Source organism: Odocoileus virginianus, chromosome 7 (assembly GCF_023699985.2).
Source record: "Odocoileus virginianus isolate 20LAN1187 ecotype Illinois chromosome 7, Ovbor_1.2, whole genome shotgun sequence".
NCBI lineage: Eukaryota > Metazoa > Chordata > Mammalia > Artiodactyla > Cervidae > Odocoileus > Odocoileus virginianus.
This window is the reverse complement of record NC_069680.1, coordinates 63,158,651-63,175,995: the sequence shown is the minus strand read 5'-3', so window position 1 is coordinate 63,175,995 and position 17,345 is coordinate 63,158,651. Positions and strand designations below refer to the sequence as shown.

The window sequence follows — 17,345 nt, the reverse complement described above, 5'->3', positions numbered from 1 at the left end:
AGAGACTAAAATCAGGGTGTCAGAAGGTTAATGGAGTAGTCCAAGTGTAGAATGACTATGGCATGGATGAATTATAAGAAAGAGAAAAACCAAATATGGCACAAATCCTTAGTAATATTAGAAAGTAGATATACAGGAGCAATGACTGGGTGTGGGAATGAAACAGGTAGAAGAGCAAACTTCTGATTTTGCTTTAGTGATTGTTTAAATTGAGCAGTTGTAGTTAGAGGCAGAGATTGGAGTGATAGGTAAGAGACTGGGGATGGTTAAGAAGGACTTTGAAAAATAAGTTTCAGACTTTCGTCTCCTTTATTCATTAGTCCTTTTTGGACTAAACAGTTAGGATGGAAACCACCCCAGTATTTTGAGTAGATTTATTTAGCTGTGCTTTGTACAATAAGGGGGAGGAAAAGTAGAGCTTAGATTTTTCTGGTACGCAAAGTGATAAGAACTTGAACTAGCATTGCAGCAATGGAGATGTAAAAAAAAAAAAGAGAGAAAATTTAAAATAGAACTTAGAGTCCAGAAAGAGAAGAGTGACATCAAAATTTTAAATCTGAGTGACAGAGAATGATGATTTCATAACAAAAATAAGCCAGGAAGGACAAACTAATTTTTGAGGGAAGGGTATTGTGTTCAAAGAACCACCGCAAATTAAAAGGAATTCAAGGGATACCTAGAAAATTTGAAGACAGTGCAGTAGGATTTATTGAACCTTTCCTTAAAGCATGTGGCTAATGCATGCTTCTACCCCTGGCAGCTGGGTGGCCATTTTTCCTGATGCAGGAGACTTGTGATGACTCTGTTAGTCAGAAGAGCATTGTCGCCGGGTTGGTATAAGACAAGTGGTCCTGCAGTAGCATTCTGAAGACCTCAGTTTCAATCATGGCTCTACCCCTTACTAGTTGAAACACCCCAAGAGAGCCATTAACTTGTCTGAACCTGTTATCCTCTCTGTGAAGTTGAGATAAAATTGCCCTACCAAGCTCACAGGATGTCTCTGAGAATCATAGGATTATGTATATGAAAGCATTTTGTAAACTGTAAACAAAGCACTAGAAATATATTATCATTGCCATATAAATTAGTGTAAAGATAAGTAATTTAGAAGCTGTAACTAATGTTTCATTAATTCAGTAAATGTTCATTAGTGCCTATCTTCTAATCACTAGGTATATATCAATGAAAGACAGCCTGCTCCCTTTCAAGGAGCTCATAAGCTTGAGGGGGGAAACCAGGTAGTTACAGTACAGCTGATAGGCACCACGCTGTAGGTGTGTATCATATGCTTTGCTCTAAAACCGCAAAGGAGGGGCCACCATTAACCTAGCCAAAGAACAGGAAAAGTTTTCAAGAATTGGAACACTGATATGAAATTTAAGGACAAAGAGAAATTAGACAAAATGTGGAAATAGTGTACCCATAAATAATAGGGAATGCAATGTATAGAGGTTTTTTTGAGTGATGTAGTTTTAAAAATGAAAATAATATCTGGAGTATAGGATGTGTCTGGAATATGAGTTAGTGGCAAAAGATGAGGGTTGGAAATGTAGGCAAGGGTCAGATTAGAAGGGATTTTGTATGACGTGTTAAAGTACAGAATTTGGATTTTATGTGATGCATCCAGTCTTGCAACAGGTGGATGTTGAGATCTGAATTTTAAAAAGAGTATTCTGAGTTATTGTGAAACCTGGGAAAAATTGAAAAGATTTTTGTAATTTTAGGGAAAAAAAAAGTCCTTATTCAGTGTCTTAGAACCAAGGTGATGAAACTAGACCAGAGAATTATCTAGGACCTATTTATTGGCTGTGTTAGGGTGAGGAAAAAAAAGACTTCTAAGATAATTTCCAGATAAATAACTATATTGGTGATAGTTCGGAGGGAAAGTTCCTGCATTAAGTTTTGGCTGTATTAAGTTTAAGATACTTATGGAACATCCAAGTGGAGATATTTAATAGTTTAATAGGGATTTGGAGTTTAGTGGCACAGTCTGGACTGAGTAATCTATTTGGGAGTCCACAAAATATAGATTTTGGTTGAAGCCATGGTTCCAAATGAGAGGAGTATAATATGAGGGCCAAGGACAGAATTCTCAGCCACACTGTCATAGGATTAGGAAAAGGACTAGAAGTTCATGAGATAGGCTAATCAGGTATGACCAGATAATTAAGAGAAAAACCAGGTGAGTGATTTCAAGAACCCAAGAGAGAGAGTTATAAGGTGAAGGAATAGAGCAGAAGCCAGATAAATGTGGGTTGAGGAAAGAAGACAAAAAGTGAAAAAATGAAGGTATCCACTGTAGATTACTCTTTCAGGAAGCTTAGATGTAAATATGGGATATATATGGCAGAAACAGGGATGAGGAGTAAGGAAAAATTACTTGTTGGGGTTGTTTTTAAGATCATAGAGAATTGGGTACAATCTTCCCTTGGTATCTATGGGGATTTGATTCCAGGATACCCCTCCCTCTTTCAAAATCAGTGGATGCTCAAATCCCTTATATAAAATGGTGTAATATTTGGATATAGCCTATCTGTATCCTCTCATTTACTTTAAATCATCTCTAAATTACTTATAATACCTAGTACAATGTAAATGCTATGTAAATAGTTCCTAGAGAGGCAAATTCAATATTCTCTTTTTGGAATTTTATTTTAAAAATATTTTTATTTTTAAAGTATTTTCTGTCTATGGTTGGTTGAATTCTCACATGCCAACCTGTCATTTTGGAGGGCTGGCTGTATGTTTATCTGCTCAAAGGGAAGACCTATGGAGAGTTGGAGGCAGAAAAAACAGAATAGGGGCATGGGTGGGTGGGAAGAGTGACTGAAGTGAAGATGTTGGGGGTGGGGTGGGATTCAAAGCACAGTAGAATGTTTAGTATTGGGTGGGAGGAATCTTCTTCCTTGAGATAGGAAGAAATGTAAAGATGGATACTGGTATAAGTGTAGATGGAGAGGAGCAGAAAAATGACATTTGGTCTGAAGGTCTCAATTTTCTCTGAAAAAGATGCAAAGTTGATTACTGAGTAAGAGAGAAATTAAGTTTAGGTTTCAAGGAGGAGGTGACCATTTGAAATCTCCACTGAGGAGAATGGGAGAGAGCACAGACAAGGATGTTTAATTGGATTGCTGGCAAGTACCAGTGACCAGCAGTGTTGGAGACCATTAATTTGTATAAGCACTGAACTGTTTTGATGATTTTTTACTTAATGTCCAACTTTAGAAACTAGTTCACCCAAGAATTGGAGTTTTATAAGTAAAAGTACAAAAGAACAAAACAACTCAGGATGTTGTTTAAAAAGTGGGTGGTTGTGATGAAAGAAATCAAAGAGGACACAAACAGATGGAGAAATATACCGTGTTCATGGATTGGAAGAATCAATATTGTCAAAATGGCTATACTGCCCAAAGCAATCTATAGATTCAATGCAATCCCTGTCAAACTACCAATGGTATTTTTCACAGAACTAGAACAAATAATTTCACAATTTGTATGGAAATACAAAAAACCTCAAATAGCCAAAGTAACGTTGAGAAAGAAGAATGGAACTGGAGGAATCAACCTGCCTGACTTCAGACTATACTACAAAGCCACAGTCATCAAGACAGTATGGTACTGGCACAAAGACAGAAATATAGATCAATGGAACAGAATAGAAAGCCCAGAGATAAATCCACGAACCTATGGTCACCTTATCTTTGACAAAGGAGGCAAGGATATACAATGGAAAAAAGACAACCTCTTTAACAAGTGGTGCTGGGAAAACTGGTCAACCACCTGTAAAAGAATGAAACTAGAACACTTTCTAACACCATACACAAAAATAAACTCAAAATGGATTAAAGATCTAAATGTAAGACCAGAAACTATCAAACTCCTAGAGGAGAACATAGGCAAAACACTCTCTGACATAAATCACAGCAGGATCCTCTATGACCCACATCCCAGAATATTAGAAACAAAAGCAAAAATAAACAGATGGGACCTAATGAAACTTAAAAGCTTTTGCACAACAAAGGAAACTATAAGCAAGGTGAAAAGACAGCCCTCAGATTGGGAGAAAATAATAGCAAACAAAGCAACAGACAAAGGATTAATCTCAAAAATATACAAGCAACTCCTCCAGCTCAACTCCAGAAAAATAAATGACCCAATCAAAAAATGGGCCAAAGAACTAAACAGACATTTCTCCAAGGAAGACATACAGATGGCTAAAAAACACATGAAAAGATGCTCAACATCACTCATTATCAGAGAAATGCAAATCAAAACCACAATGAGGTACCATTACATGCCAGTCAGATGGCTGCTATCCGAAAGTCTACAAGCAATAAATGCTGGAGAGGGTGTGGAGAAAAGGGAACCCTCTTACACTGTTGGTGGGAATGCAAACTAGTACAGCCACTATGGAGAACAGTGTGGAGATTTCTTAAAAAACTGGAAATAGAACTGCCATATGACCCAGCAATCCCACTTCTGGGCATACACACTGAGGAAACCAGATCTGAAAGAGACACGTGCACCCCAATGTTCATCGCAGCACTGTTTATAATAGCCAGGACATGGAAGCAACCTAGATGCCCATCAGCAGACGAATGGATGAGGAAGCTGTGGTACATATACACCATGGAATATTACTCAGCCATTAAGAAGAATTCATTTGAATCAGTTCTAATGAGATGGATGAAACTGGAGCCCATTATAGAGAGTGAAGTAAGCCAGAAAGATAAAGACCAATACAGTATACTAACAAATATATATGGAATTGAGAAAGATGGTAACGATAACCCTATATGCAGAACAGAAAAAGAGACTCAGATGTATAGAACAGACTTGTGGACTCTGTGGGAGAAGGCGAGGGTGGGATGTTTCAAGAGAACAGCATTGAAACATGTATATGATCTAGGGTGAAACAGGTCACCAGCCCAGGTTGGATGCATGAGACAAGTGCTCGGGCCTGGTGCACTGGGAAGACCCAGAGGGATCGGGTGGAGAGGGAGGTGGGAGGGGGGACCGGGATGGGGAATACATGTAAATCCATGGCTAATTCATTTCAATGTATGACAAAAACCACTGCAATGTTGTAAAGTAATTAGCCTCCAACTAATAAAAATAAATGAAAAAAAAAAAAAAGTGGGTGGTTGATGGAATAGCTTCAAAATTACAGGAAGCAAAGGTTTCCAGAAGTGGTTGATTAGGAGAGGTGTCCAGGTTCTTGATATAATTGGAGAATAAATAGAGAAAAGGGAGTGAGTCTGAAAACATTAAGAGATTTTGGTCATGGAGTAAGAGATTGGAATTCAGAATTTCAGAGGTAGAGCAGAAATTATGGGCAAGGCTGGGAAAGCTTAAGTGGAGTGGAGCTCAGAACCTCTCATTTCTTGGGTTTACATAGGTCATCCTCAGGGACATTGATGATGATGGTGCTTAGAGAGGAGAAGGCTTTTGAACTAGGAACCTGAGTTTGATGTGAGAGTTGACCAGAAGTGTAGTAGATGGCTAGGACAAGAATAAACTAGCCAGAACACATGAACCTCAAAGGAGACAGCATTTTCCTTTTCACAGGAGTGATGATGCTAGATGTGGTAATGGAGAGCTAAAAGACTATATAGCCTTTTCTGCTCAGAGTGGTGGGAATTCTGGAGGCTGCAATGAAGACGATTGGGAGGGAGGAGAACAGCCTAGGGATGTTCTTGTTCAGTCCCTGAGTCCTGTCTGACTCTCTGCAAGCCCATGAACAGCAGCATGCCAGGCTTCCCTGTCCTTCACTATCTCCCGAAGTTTGTTCTTACTCATGGTGTGAATAAAAGAAATAGAGACAAAAATAAAGAGGAACTTATTTTGGACAGTTGTGAGTAATGGCAGTGATGAAAAGCACAGACATCTGAATGCTACTTTGGAGTAGAGTTTTCAGGTGGCACAGGCTGTGCCCCACATAGTGTTGGAGGCCTCACCGGGCTGATAGTTCGCAGTCTTTGCTTAGGGTTGGGCAACAGGGAAAAGCTCCTCTGTTTATTAACCATTCACATCGTATGTACGTACATTTATGTGCTGGTTTTTCCCTATCTTAAAACTTAGAAGAGTTGAAAAAAAAAAAAACTTAGAAGAGTTGGAAAACAGGAATAGTTGGCTGAAGATGAATTAGAAATGTAAAAAACCAGTTTAAAAAACCCAAAATTAGATGGAAATGCTTTAATAAAAGTACCTTAGGAGTTGCAGAATGGTAGCAGTTGAGAATATTAATTTCTCAATTAATAACAAATTCAACCCTCTATTGACCAGCAGTGTCAGTAATTAATTTCCTATTAGGCCAAATTCTATTTGGTCAGTTTTCTTTTGCTTAGTTAGATCACCTGCTATGGCTCTTTTTTCCACCTGCCAAAGAGCACAGTGCCTTTTTGCCTCTTATTTTCTTATTTACTGATATATTAAAACATTTTTCCAAAACTTTCTACTCTCCCGTTTCAGTGTTGTGGTTAGTTTTCATCTGCTTTTATCTATGGTGACATTTCTTCACCTCTCTACCTGCCCATTCCTTAAAACGTATTGCAGTTGTTGTTGAAATTTAAAAGTATGCCTTGAATTGAAAAAGAAATGGAAACCATAGGTCTGGGGGCAGTGTATACTTTCTTCCCCCAAATGAATAAGACATTCTGACTCTTGGTTAAGAGGAGCAGTACCTCAGTGTGATTTGCAGTGGGGCATCACAGTGTGCATGAAAACATGCAGTACCACAGGTGACTGGCTGATGTAGGGGAAGGTCTCCCACATAGGTTTTTAGGAAGTTCTGTATTTTGAACAAAGTTCATCTATTAGTGGAATTATGTTGTTGATTATTAGGCATTATGTTATGCATAATCTGGAATGCAGCTTCTTAAACAGTATCTCTTTTCCTGAGTAGAGGAAAAATTCTCTTGGCCTGATGAGAAAAATATCGCAGTTTGATCTCAGAAATTTTTATTTAAGAGATATTTAAACTTTTCATTTTCATAATGTCCCAAAAGTAACTTTTGATTTATTTGGTAATTGTTAATTTCTGTCATTTTTAAACGTTGATTTACTGCTAGTGGCAAATTTGATTATAGCATATAGTATGCTGCTGCTCCTGCTAAGTCGCTTCAGTCGTGTCCGACACTGTGTGACCCCATGGACGGCAGCCCACCAGGCTCCTTCGTCCCTGGGATTCTCCAGGCAAGAACACTGGAGTGGGCTGCCATTTCCTTCTCCAGTGCATGAAAGTGAAAAGTGAAAGTGAAGCCGCTCAGTCGTGTCCTACTCCTAGAGACCCCATGGACTGCAGCCCACGAGGCTCCTCTGTTCATGGGATTTTCCAGGCGAAAATGCTGGAGTGGGTTGCCATTGCCTTCTCCGATAGCATATAGTATAATAGTCTGTTTAATCTTTGGTTGAAGGAAAACATACATTAATAAAGGTTTTTATTTTTTTAGAATCTGACATAGCTATATTTGGGCGGCCCCATGGACTGTAGCCCATCAGGCTCCTCTATCCATGGGGACTCTCCAGGCAAGAAATAACTGGAGTGGGTTGCCATGCCGTCCTCCAGGGGATCTTCGCAACCCAGGGATCCAGGTCTCCCGCATTGCAGGTGGATTCTTTACCATTTGAGTCACCAGGGAAGCCCTGTTTGGGAAAGCAAAATGTACTTTAATGCCTTGTTCTAGATGCAGTAAAAAATAATGGGAATAAATGTGTTCTAAAGAAGTGGGGGGGAAGCAAGTTTTGTTTTACTATCAAAAAAGGGTAAAAGCTAGAGGGATTGATGATTTCAAAGTCTTTTAGAAATGGTTTATATTCCTCTGCTTTAGTTCTTATTTCACTTCTAAGAACTGAGCTCTTCATAAATTATTTTTCTGCTATGAGAATATTATTTATTATTCTTTCTTAGGTAATTGATAAAATTCTGACCCAGTCCCCTGTTTTTAGTTACTTTAAGTTGAACTGTGAAGAAGCGGTTCATCCTATACTTTTCCAATCTTCTGTATAATAATTGATAATCACAATGATGGTCAGGAAGATACTGTGTACTATATGCCCATACACAAAGCGAGTTTTTTCTTTAAAAATTTACTTCAGAAAAGAGAGAAATACATTTGGGTCTATACATAGACTACATTCTTACTATAAATTTCTTTATTTTTTTTGAAAAACAAAATACTCTTTGGTAAAAAGCCTAAAACTGTTTCAACCCAAGCTGATTTTTTTTTCCATTTATTTTTATTAGTTGGAGGCTAATTACTTTACAGTATTGTAGTGGTTTTTGTCATACATTGACATGAATCAGCCATGGATTTACATGTGTTCCCCATCCCGATCCCCCCTCCCACCTCCCTCTCTACCTCCCACCTCCCTGTCTTGATTTTGAATGTATAAAGAGTTTGTTTGTTGGATCCAGTTAAAAAAGAATAAAAAATTTTAACAGATATATAATAACTTTTCCTAGGTACATGACCTTAAGGTAGATGCCATTGAAAATGGACTTTCATGTTCTCTATTCCACTTAACAGATTTGAATTTAAAACAATACAGTTGGCAAATACTTGTGGAAATCATAAATATATGCTACAGGAGTAAAAAGGCCAACTATTTCAGTAGTTAGACAAATGGAAATTGTGTTTTAGGATTAATTTGCAGCAATGCATTGAATATGTATTTAAAAAGTACTGTATCTTAAACAACTTAAATGGAAGTGAGGATGATTTGCTTATAAAAGTGTTTTAGATGACAAAAAATGAATCCAGTGGTAAGGAATGCACTGATGTAAAAAATGTGTATAAAGATTTTTGAATGAAACTGTTATGTGAAAAATGAAAGTAAGAGAAAAAGCAGTATTTAAACATTATCATTTATTAATATTATTTTAAATATATATATGCATCTAAATTAATTTAAATCTATGAGTAAATGTTTGGCTGTTTTAATCTATATTCCTAGAAATTTCTGGGCTTCCCTGGTAGCTCAGCTGATAAAGAATCCTCCTGCAATGCAGGAGACCCTGATTCAATTTCTGGGTCGGAAAGTTCCCCTGGAGAAGGGATAGGCTACTCTCTCCAGTATTCATGGGCTTCCCTGGTAGCTCAGACTGTAAAGAATCTGCCTGCAGTGCAGGAGACCTAGATTCAGTACCTGGGCTGAGAAGATCCGTTGGAGGAAGCATGGCAGCCCACTCCAGTATGCTTGTCTGGAGAATCCCCTTGGACAGAGGAACCTGGCAGGCTACACTGCATGAGGTTGCAGAGTCGGACACAACTGAGCGACTAAACACAGCACAGAAATTTCTGCTCAAGTTGACCCGCAGGCATTGTTTTATATATTTTTATTAGGAAGTTGGTCAGTCACCTTCTATTTGAGATTTCTATTTATGCTTGTATGGTATTGTTATATTTATTATACTTCATTTAAGATGAAGAGTGTATAATATGTTTTGAGAGTTCTGTCAAAAAATCTTTTGGCTTAAAGAAAAAGCTTTAGTTATCCTGAGTAAACTTAATTTTGTGAGACAATTCATTTCTATAATAATTCTCATGTTGTTATATATAGATTATTTTAAAAAGAAGCATAATTTGATTTCTCTTTTTAAAAAAGCTTTTAAAAGTTAATACTTCTATCTAGTGAATGAAGAAACAAAAACTTCAGCTTTTCAGTTTTGACTCTTACTTACCTAGATCCATTAATTAGTTTTTATGTTAATATATTAATAGTGATTTTTTTATTAATTAAAAAAAATTTCAGCTGTTCCTTTCCCCCCAACACATCGCTTGACATCTGAAGAAGTATTTGATATGGATGGGATACCCAGGGTTGATGTTCTGAAGAACCACTTAGTAAAAGAAGGTCGGGTAGATGAAGAAATTGCACTTAGAATTATCAATGAGGGTGCTGCCATTCTTCGGAGAGAGAAAACCATGATAGAAGTAGAGGCTCCAATTACAGGTACACTTATTTATGTTTTGGATATTACTTTTTTTACTGTACCACTGTTTACATACCTAATTATAAAACTTTATTCTTCATATTGTATACTAAATTAGTATTACATGGACATTATCTTGAATTTCCAGATTATTTTCTATAACTTTTGAAAGTTTTTGCCTGTTTTCAACGAAGAAACATGATCCTAAATAATCTGAGTGCAGAAGTTAGTCTAATATGCTTTTACGAAGGTTTCATCAGTTGAGTTGGCCATCATTGAATTTGATTCAACAAATACTTATTTACTATACTTTCAGTCATCAGGGGCAAATACCTCAGTGCAATATCAGATACCAAAAATGATCATTTAGAAGTCATCAGAAAGTATGGAGTTAGAATGGATATTTTATTGCCACCAATATAATTTTATCATCCTAAGATGTGCATGCTTGACTTCCTAAAGAAGAGTTTTATAAATTTAGATGAAAATTTTGTCACTTACTACAAATTTTAATACTCTTGTTATATCTTGTTCTAGATCTTGAGCACATGAACAATTGGGTACACATTATCCCTGTCATGACTCTTCATAGATTGCTTCCGTCTTAGACCTTTCTTGACAGAATTTTATGCTCTCTCTTATGTAAATGAAATTAGAATTTAAGTAAAATTTGTTATTTTAGAGGTTTTTTTTTTCATATCTAATAATCTTCTTGTTTCAGTGTGTGGTGACATCCATGGCCAATTTTTTGATCTGATGAAACTTTTTGAAGTAGGAGGATCACCTGCTAATACACGATACCTTTTTCTTGGTGATTATGTGGACAGAGGTTATTTTAGTATAGAGGTAATAATCATATACTGTCATTTGATTTGCTTTTAAGTGTTATCATAGATGATTTCTATTACTTCCTAATAAAATAAGTTCCTTAAATTACCTGTATTGGGTTCTTTTTAATACCTCTGCATATTCTGAAGTTTTTAGGTAAAGCTATTATTTATTCCTCTTTTGTCTTTCAAACTGTTCTCTTAATTTTTTATGTGTTAGTGTAAATACCATTTCCCAGTGGAAATTATAAGCAAAATGATGGACCTTTATTGCCCTGTTATCTAGTGGCCCTAAGGAGCTAATGCTGTTTATCTCTCTTGCCCTTAAAGGCATTCAGCCATGCAAAACAAAAAAAAGATTAATTGTATTTTTCTAATTAAATAAAATAGAATGCTTTTATCACTTAAACTCTAGTGCTTCTATCTTTCCTCCTGTAGCCATTAAGACCCAAGTATATCATATGGAATTTTTATGTATTCTGAAAGACTTAATCTGCTTTTAAAAACTTGAGAGGCATTAAAATGACCTGTTTATAATCACTTAATAGTAGATTGTTCTTTTTGCTTCTTTTACTTTTCTAATTATAAAAATTAAAATAAGATATAGAATAATTTGTATTTTCTAATATATAAATTTTTTTCCTTTTTTGAAATGAAAATGAACTGCTACTATAATGTTCTGTAGCTTCCTTTTTTTATTAATTCCTATGCTCTGATGTCATGCCAGTTCAATTATAAATTTATAGCATCATTTTTAATAGCTGCATTGTATTCTGTTGACTAAACTAGTCACAGTCAATTTAATCAATTTTTATTGTTAGGCATTTAAGGTGTTCCCAGTTTTTTGCCATTGCAATGGATGCTTCAGTGGACCATATTATTTATACGTCTTTATATACTTGCCCAGTTATTTCTATAGGACAGATTCTTAGAGGTTAAATTGTTGAGTAGAAGCTCCGCAAATAGATAGGTGTGTTAGCATTAATGTGTTTCAAGCATATTCTAAGCAGTTAACATACTTGATTCATTTTTACAACAAAGTTATGAGGTAAGTACTGTTATTTTATCCATTTTTTAGAGGAGCCTGAGGCTTGAAAAGGTTAAATAACTTGCCCAAGGTCATATTGTTAGTAAGTGGTGGAGCTAGGCAGTTTGAACCTGTGCTTTTAACCATGTCCTCCACTGGGTATTGAAACTTTACCTGATGAATTTCTATGCCAGTTACTGTTGTTTATATCTCCTCTAATGTTTTCAACCTCCGTTCTGAGGTATGCTAGGATCCTTGGTGCGAAAGGGAGCTCAGGGCTCTGTCCATCCAAATTCCCTTGGGGATTTTATTATCCCGAGTTGTTTCTTCTGTTCATAGTGTCATCATCAGCCCTCTCAGTCTTCCCTTGGAGCCTTCAAGAAAGCTAGAAATTGGCCCTTCTTGATAGAAAGATTGGGGCCTTTGACAGAAACAAAAGAACAATTTTAGGAAGCTTAGTTGGTAACAGAGCATTTGGTATTAGAGGGTTTTGTAGCAGACTCTTTTTTTTTAACAAGACTTTTTTTTAAAGGTTGTTCTTTTGTGTGGTTTTTTTTTTTTTTAATGTGGACCAGTTTTAAAGTCTTTATTGAATTTGTTATACTTTTGTTTTTGTTTTCTGTTTGGTTTTTTTGACACGTGGGATCTTAGTTCCCCCATCAGGGACTGAACCCGCATCCCCTGCACTGTAAGTCTTAACCACTGAACCACCAGGGAAGTTCCTGTAGCTGACTCTTTTAATTCATTTTATTGTTGGAAAGTAATAAAGAATCAGAATAAGTGAAAAGGGCAGGTATTTATTAAGTACTTACCAGGCTTAATTATTTTTTTTCTTGTGAATAAAATGAAATGTGTTACACATTTCAGTTAACCTTAACTTGTTTAACATATTTCAGTATACCTTAACTGGTTTAAAACAAAGTTTGTGGGAATTCCCTGGTAGTCCAGTGATTAGGACTCCACGCTTTCACTGCCAAGGACCCAGGTTTGATCCCTGGTCAGGAAACCAAGACCTGCAAGCTATGCAGTGCAGCCAAAAAAATAAATAAGAGTTTGTATTTTGTTTTTTCTATGTGATCATGTGAACCAAACTTATTTACATATGAAATAGTCTTTCCTTTTTTTAAACCAAATAAGTAAAATGTGAGTCTGTTTCTTATGTTAGGTGTATTTAGAGAAAAATAGCTGCTGTTCTAATATTCTTTTTATTTAAAATTGCATTGTCTTTGAATCGTTTCCAATAATAAGCACCTAATTAGATAAGGCAACATTCATAACTAACAAAGTAAACATAAAACATGACTTTTCTCTTCATTAGGCAGCGTGGCATAATGCTTAAGATCAGAGGATTAGAATCCTATCTCCATTACTTAGAGGTTTTGTGATTTTGGACAAGTTACTTAAGCTCTTTGCTTCTGTTTCCTCATTTGTAAAACAGAGATAATATTACATACTTCATAGGATTGTTTGAGGAATAATTAGTGCTTGGCATATTATGAATACTCAGTAAATATTAGCTACTATTACTTTTGACATTGTTACTGTTTTACTTATTGGTATACCAAAGGAGGAGACCAATCTGCTAGTTGTTTTTACAGCAAACAATTTGTAAATCTAAAGTAATTAAATTATTTGACTCATTTATTCGACAGATATTTACTGCTCTTCTATTACTTGCTAGGTACTTTTCTGAGTGGTAAATCAGGTGTGAATAAGACCACAGAGTCCCTAATTTCATGGAGCTTATGTTTTAGTAAGGGACAAAGAGAAAAAGATAATAAAAAGTTAATGAAGATAATAGAAATTATAAGGGTAATAGGGTTAGATGAAATGAAACAAAGATCAAACAGCTTAGTTAAAAATATAAGATTAATTCACTGGAAACATTTTCTTTTGTAGTGTGTCTTATATTTATGGGTCCTGAAGATTCTATATCCAAGTACATTATTTCTTCTGAGAGGCAACCATGAATGCAGACACCTTACTGAATATTTTACCTTTAAGCAGGAATGTGAGTACTGCCATGAGAACTATTTTCACTTCCTCAGGGTTCTTTTAGAGTGATGTGGGTAGTAAGAGTTTAAAGATTTTACAGTACAACATGTAAGAACAGATTTTGTGTCCAAACATGTAAAAGCTTTCAGGAAGATTGTCTAGCGTTCTCTAGTGTTTAATATTATTCAGATGTTTTCATTTCAATATTTCCTATTAAATTTTATTTTTACATATGTACTTAGCAACAGTTTTGAGCACTGTGTATAGTTTTAATTTTAGAATTATTTTTTTCTAACAGGAAGAATATGAACCAAGTGAAAAGAAATGTTGCATTGGAGATTTCTCTCCACCTATATTGAGACATTCCCATGAACATTCTTAGCAAATTAATCATCCTGTCATCACTGCAGATTGTTTTATTTATTTTTTAATTATGCAGATTGTGTTACACACACACTTGATTAATTGAAGGTCTTAGTCTACAATATTTATCCCATTTCTCTTAAATTTTTATGGCTGTGGTAATCTAATAGCTGTAAGCAATCATATAGTATAGAGTAGAGTTTGACCTTTTCTCACATCTGCTAGCTGTGTACTTGTTAGTGCTCATGGCTATATTAACTCTTAGAATTAAGATTTAAAATTAGAAAATAACTTCAGAATTACTGAGATGCAGAACATGATGCAATGAAGTTCAGTATAGTGACAGGTAGTGACAGAAGTGGCAAACTCTGATATAACTTCAAAGATCATGTGGGTAACTTAAATGAATATAAGATGAGGCCTGGAAAGTGCATGCTTGACCTCAAAGCAATCAAATTAAAGTTTTTATTAAACTGCGTTGTTGGAAAATAGGTCTGTCATCAGACTACCAGTTTATAACCTCTGATTGCTGGATATAGATCTTCTCATATTTGAATGTTACAATGTTAAGCAGTGAAATAGGAACTGAATTCTTTTTTTCTTATACAAGTAACAAGCCGTCCAGCAAAATCCCACTAAAAACATAAAATATCCAGGAATTTAAAAGTAAACGTGCAAAGGAATACGTATGACAGACTTTTAAAAGTAGATAACAGTTTAATTTGGTAGAGTCTTTCTTGTGTCATGTTGACTTCTTGCTTCGCTGCTCATTTTAAGTGTTCATTGTAGGCTAAAGGAAACCCTGGTCCTCCAAAATAGGAATAAGATCTTTTCTTTTTTTAAAATTGGATGGACTTTGAATTTTGTTGTGATGTTATAGTAGTCTTGCCTATAACAAAAAAGTAGTCACTGACTCGTAGAATAAAATAATTAACACTATTTACCTTTAAGTATTGTACGATTTTTGCCTTACTTGGCCTATAAAGGTAAAGAGTTGAGCTATTTTTAGAGATTTGACTTATTTACTTTTAGTAATATTTTATGACTATCTGCTGCATACACAAAATAAATTTAAAGAGAGCAAATATTTTGTCTTTGTAAGTACAGTAACATTGCTTATTTTTATTGACTCTTATGGGGTAAGATGCTGGCCTTTTTTAAAAAAAATTTTTTTTATGCAGTAAAACTTATTCTTTGAAGTGTTTAGTTCTCGGCTTTAACAAACGATTAAAGCTGTCTACCATCATCACAGTCACAGTACAGAAAAGTATCATCCCATGAAGTCCTCCTTGTTGCCTTTTTGTACTCTCCCCTTTACCAACTCTGAACCCCTGGCTACCACTTGGCTGTTATTCATATCTTTAATTTTTTGCCTTGGTTTTAATAGTCACTTATATATGTGCATGTATATATTTTAAATTATTAACAAATTATGCAGTTTTCAATTACTGAATTTTTTCTTTCTCTAGGTAAAATTAAATATTCAGAAAGAGTCTATGAAGCTTGTATGGAAGCTTTTGATAGCTTGCCTCTTGCTGCACTTTTAAACCAACAATTTCTTTGTGTTCATGGTGGACTTTCACCAGAAATACACACACTGGATGATATTAGGAGAGTGAGTATATATTTTAGTAACAAGAGTTGATTCCTATTTATAGCATTTTGTTGAGTAGAGACTAGAAACTTCAAACCTCTCTTTACTGCCAAGATTAGGTAATGGTAAAAATTAATATACTGATATTTTAAGAAAATATCTTCTAACCATTCAGAACAATGTAGTATGCACAGTATTCAGAGTTGGTACCACTTTCCTTTGTCCATTCCATTCTCACTTTTGACAAGTTATTTCTGCTCTTTGTTTCTTTTCTTTCACAGTTAGATAGATTCAAAGAGCCACCTGCATTTGGACCAATGTGTGACTTGCTATGGTCCGATCCTTCTGAAGATTTTGGAAATGAAAAATCACAGGAACATTTTAGTCACAATACAGTTCGAGGATGTTCTTATTTTTATAAGTAAGGAAAAATATTCAAGCTTAATCTCATTTTAGTTGTTAAAATAGCATATGCTTTCATTATATAGAAAATCATTATTTTACTTAATTTTCTCTTTTTCCCCACAGCTATCCAGCAGTGTGTGAATTTTTGCAAAACAATAATTTGTTATCGATTATTAGAGCTCATGAAGCTCAAGATGCAGGGTAAGAATTCTGTTTCCCTGACCTAAATTAACACCTTATGTACAAATCAAACTTAGTAACCATGAATGATGCTTTACGATGCATATTAAGTTATTTGTTTTGCAGCTATAGAATGTACAGAAAAAGTCAAACTACAGGGTTCCCTTCATTAATAACAATTTTTTCGGCACCTAATTACTTAGATGTCTACAATAATAAAGGTAAGATGTTGTTGATAAAAAAATTGTTAAACAACTTAGTATTTTAATTGACTTATTTTTTGAAAATATAGTAGAAAAGAGGCATTGTTTGAAACTGTAACTATCCAAGTCTCTTTATGAAAAAATATAAGATATAAGGGAGGGGAAAGGACAAGAAATGAAAATCCAAAATGTGAAACTTAAGTCATTTATTACCATTTCGCAACTTTGTCATTCACAAAAACTGCGTGTGAAAGAATGTTCTGAGGTAACTCTGTCAAGTAAAAATGCACATGATTTTCTCAAACTCCCCTTTCTTAAATCTTTTCTCTTATAATCAAGAGAATGTTTTCTTGTTTGCATAAAGCTGTTGCTGCTCCTTTGACCATTTCATGTATTTGAAGTGTATGGTTGTTTATCATGTTTCTTGTTTTATGTTCACTGATGTAGGTTTTCTTTTCCTTTCTTATTCTCTACTTTTATATCCACTGCCCCATGATGATTTGTAATTGAACTTTTAATTAATTCAATCCGACCTTCTTTCAGGAAGACAGTCTTCCCTTTCCTTTCTTTTTGCTGCTCTTTCTTCCTTTTTTTCTTATGTCTTTGTAATTTACCTTTTTTTCTAGTGGTTTATGTTCCACCTCCTTCCCTCCAAATTTGATCTGTCTGTAACAACTGGGTTTCCTTTAACTTGGAACATAATTCATTGAGAGATAATACCAAAGGATCTTAATCTAGTTAAGTGTGTGCCAAGGACATTGAAGATGAGCTTAAATATGTTTAGGCAGTTCACATTTTCAGAAGAGGAAATCAAGGA

General features: G+C 35.1%; 1 protein-coding gene across 8 annotated transcripts in view; it reads left to right on the top strand.

Moving 5' to 3' along the window:
• The window catches only part of PPP3CB (protein phosphatase 3 catalytic subunit beta), a 49,326-nt gene that overhangs the window by 6,173 nt on the left and 25,808 nt on the right, over positions 1 to 17,345 (top strand). For all 8 annotated transcript variants that reach the window (XM_020895161.2, XM_020895175.2, XM_020895167.2 and 5 more), the window contains exons 2-8: positions 9,754 to 9,954; positions 10,656 to 10,780; positions 13,688 to 13,799; positions 15,616 to 15,761; positions 16,022 to 16,161; positions 16,269 to 16,346; positions 16,452 to 16,546. In XM_020895161.2, the coding sequence (XP_020750820.1) occupies positions 9,754 to 9,954; positions 10,656 to 10,780; positions 13,688 to 13,799; positions 15,616 to 15,761; positions 16,022 to 16,161; positions 16,269 to 16,346; positions 16,452 to 16,546 (897 nt within the window). The remainder of the gene's footprint in view (positions 1 to 9,753; positions 9,955 to 10,655; positions 10,781 to 13,687; positions 13,800 to 15,615; positions 15,762 to 16,021; positions 16,162 to 16,268; positions 16,347 to 16,451; positions 16,547 to 17,345) is intronic.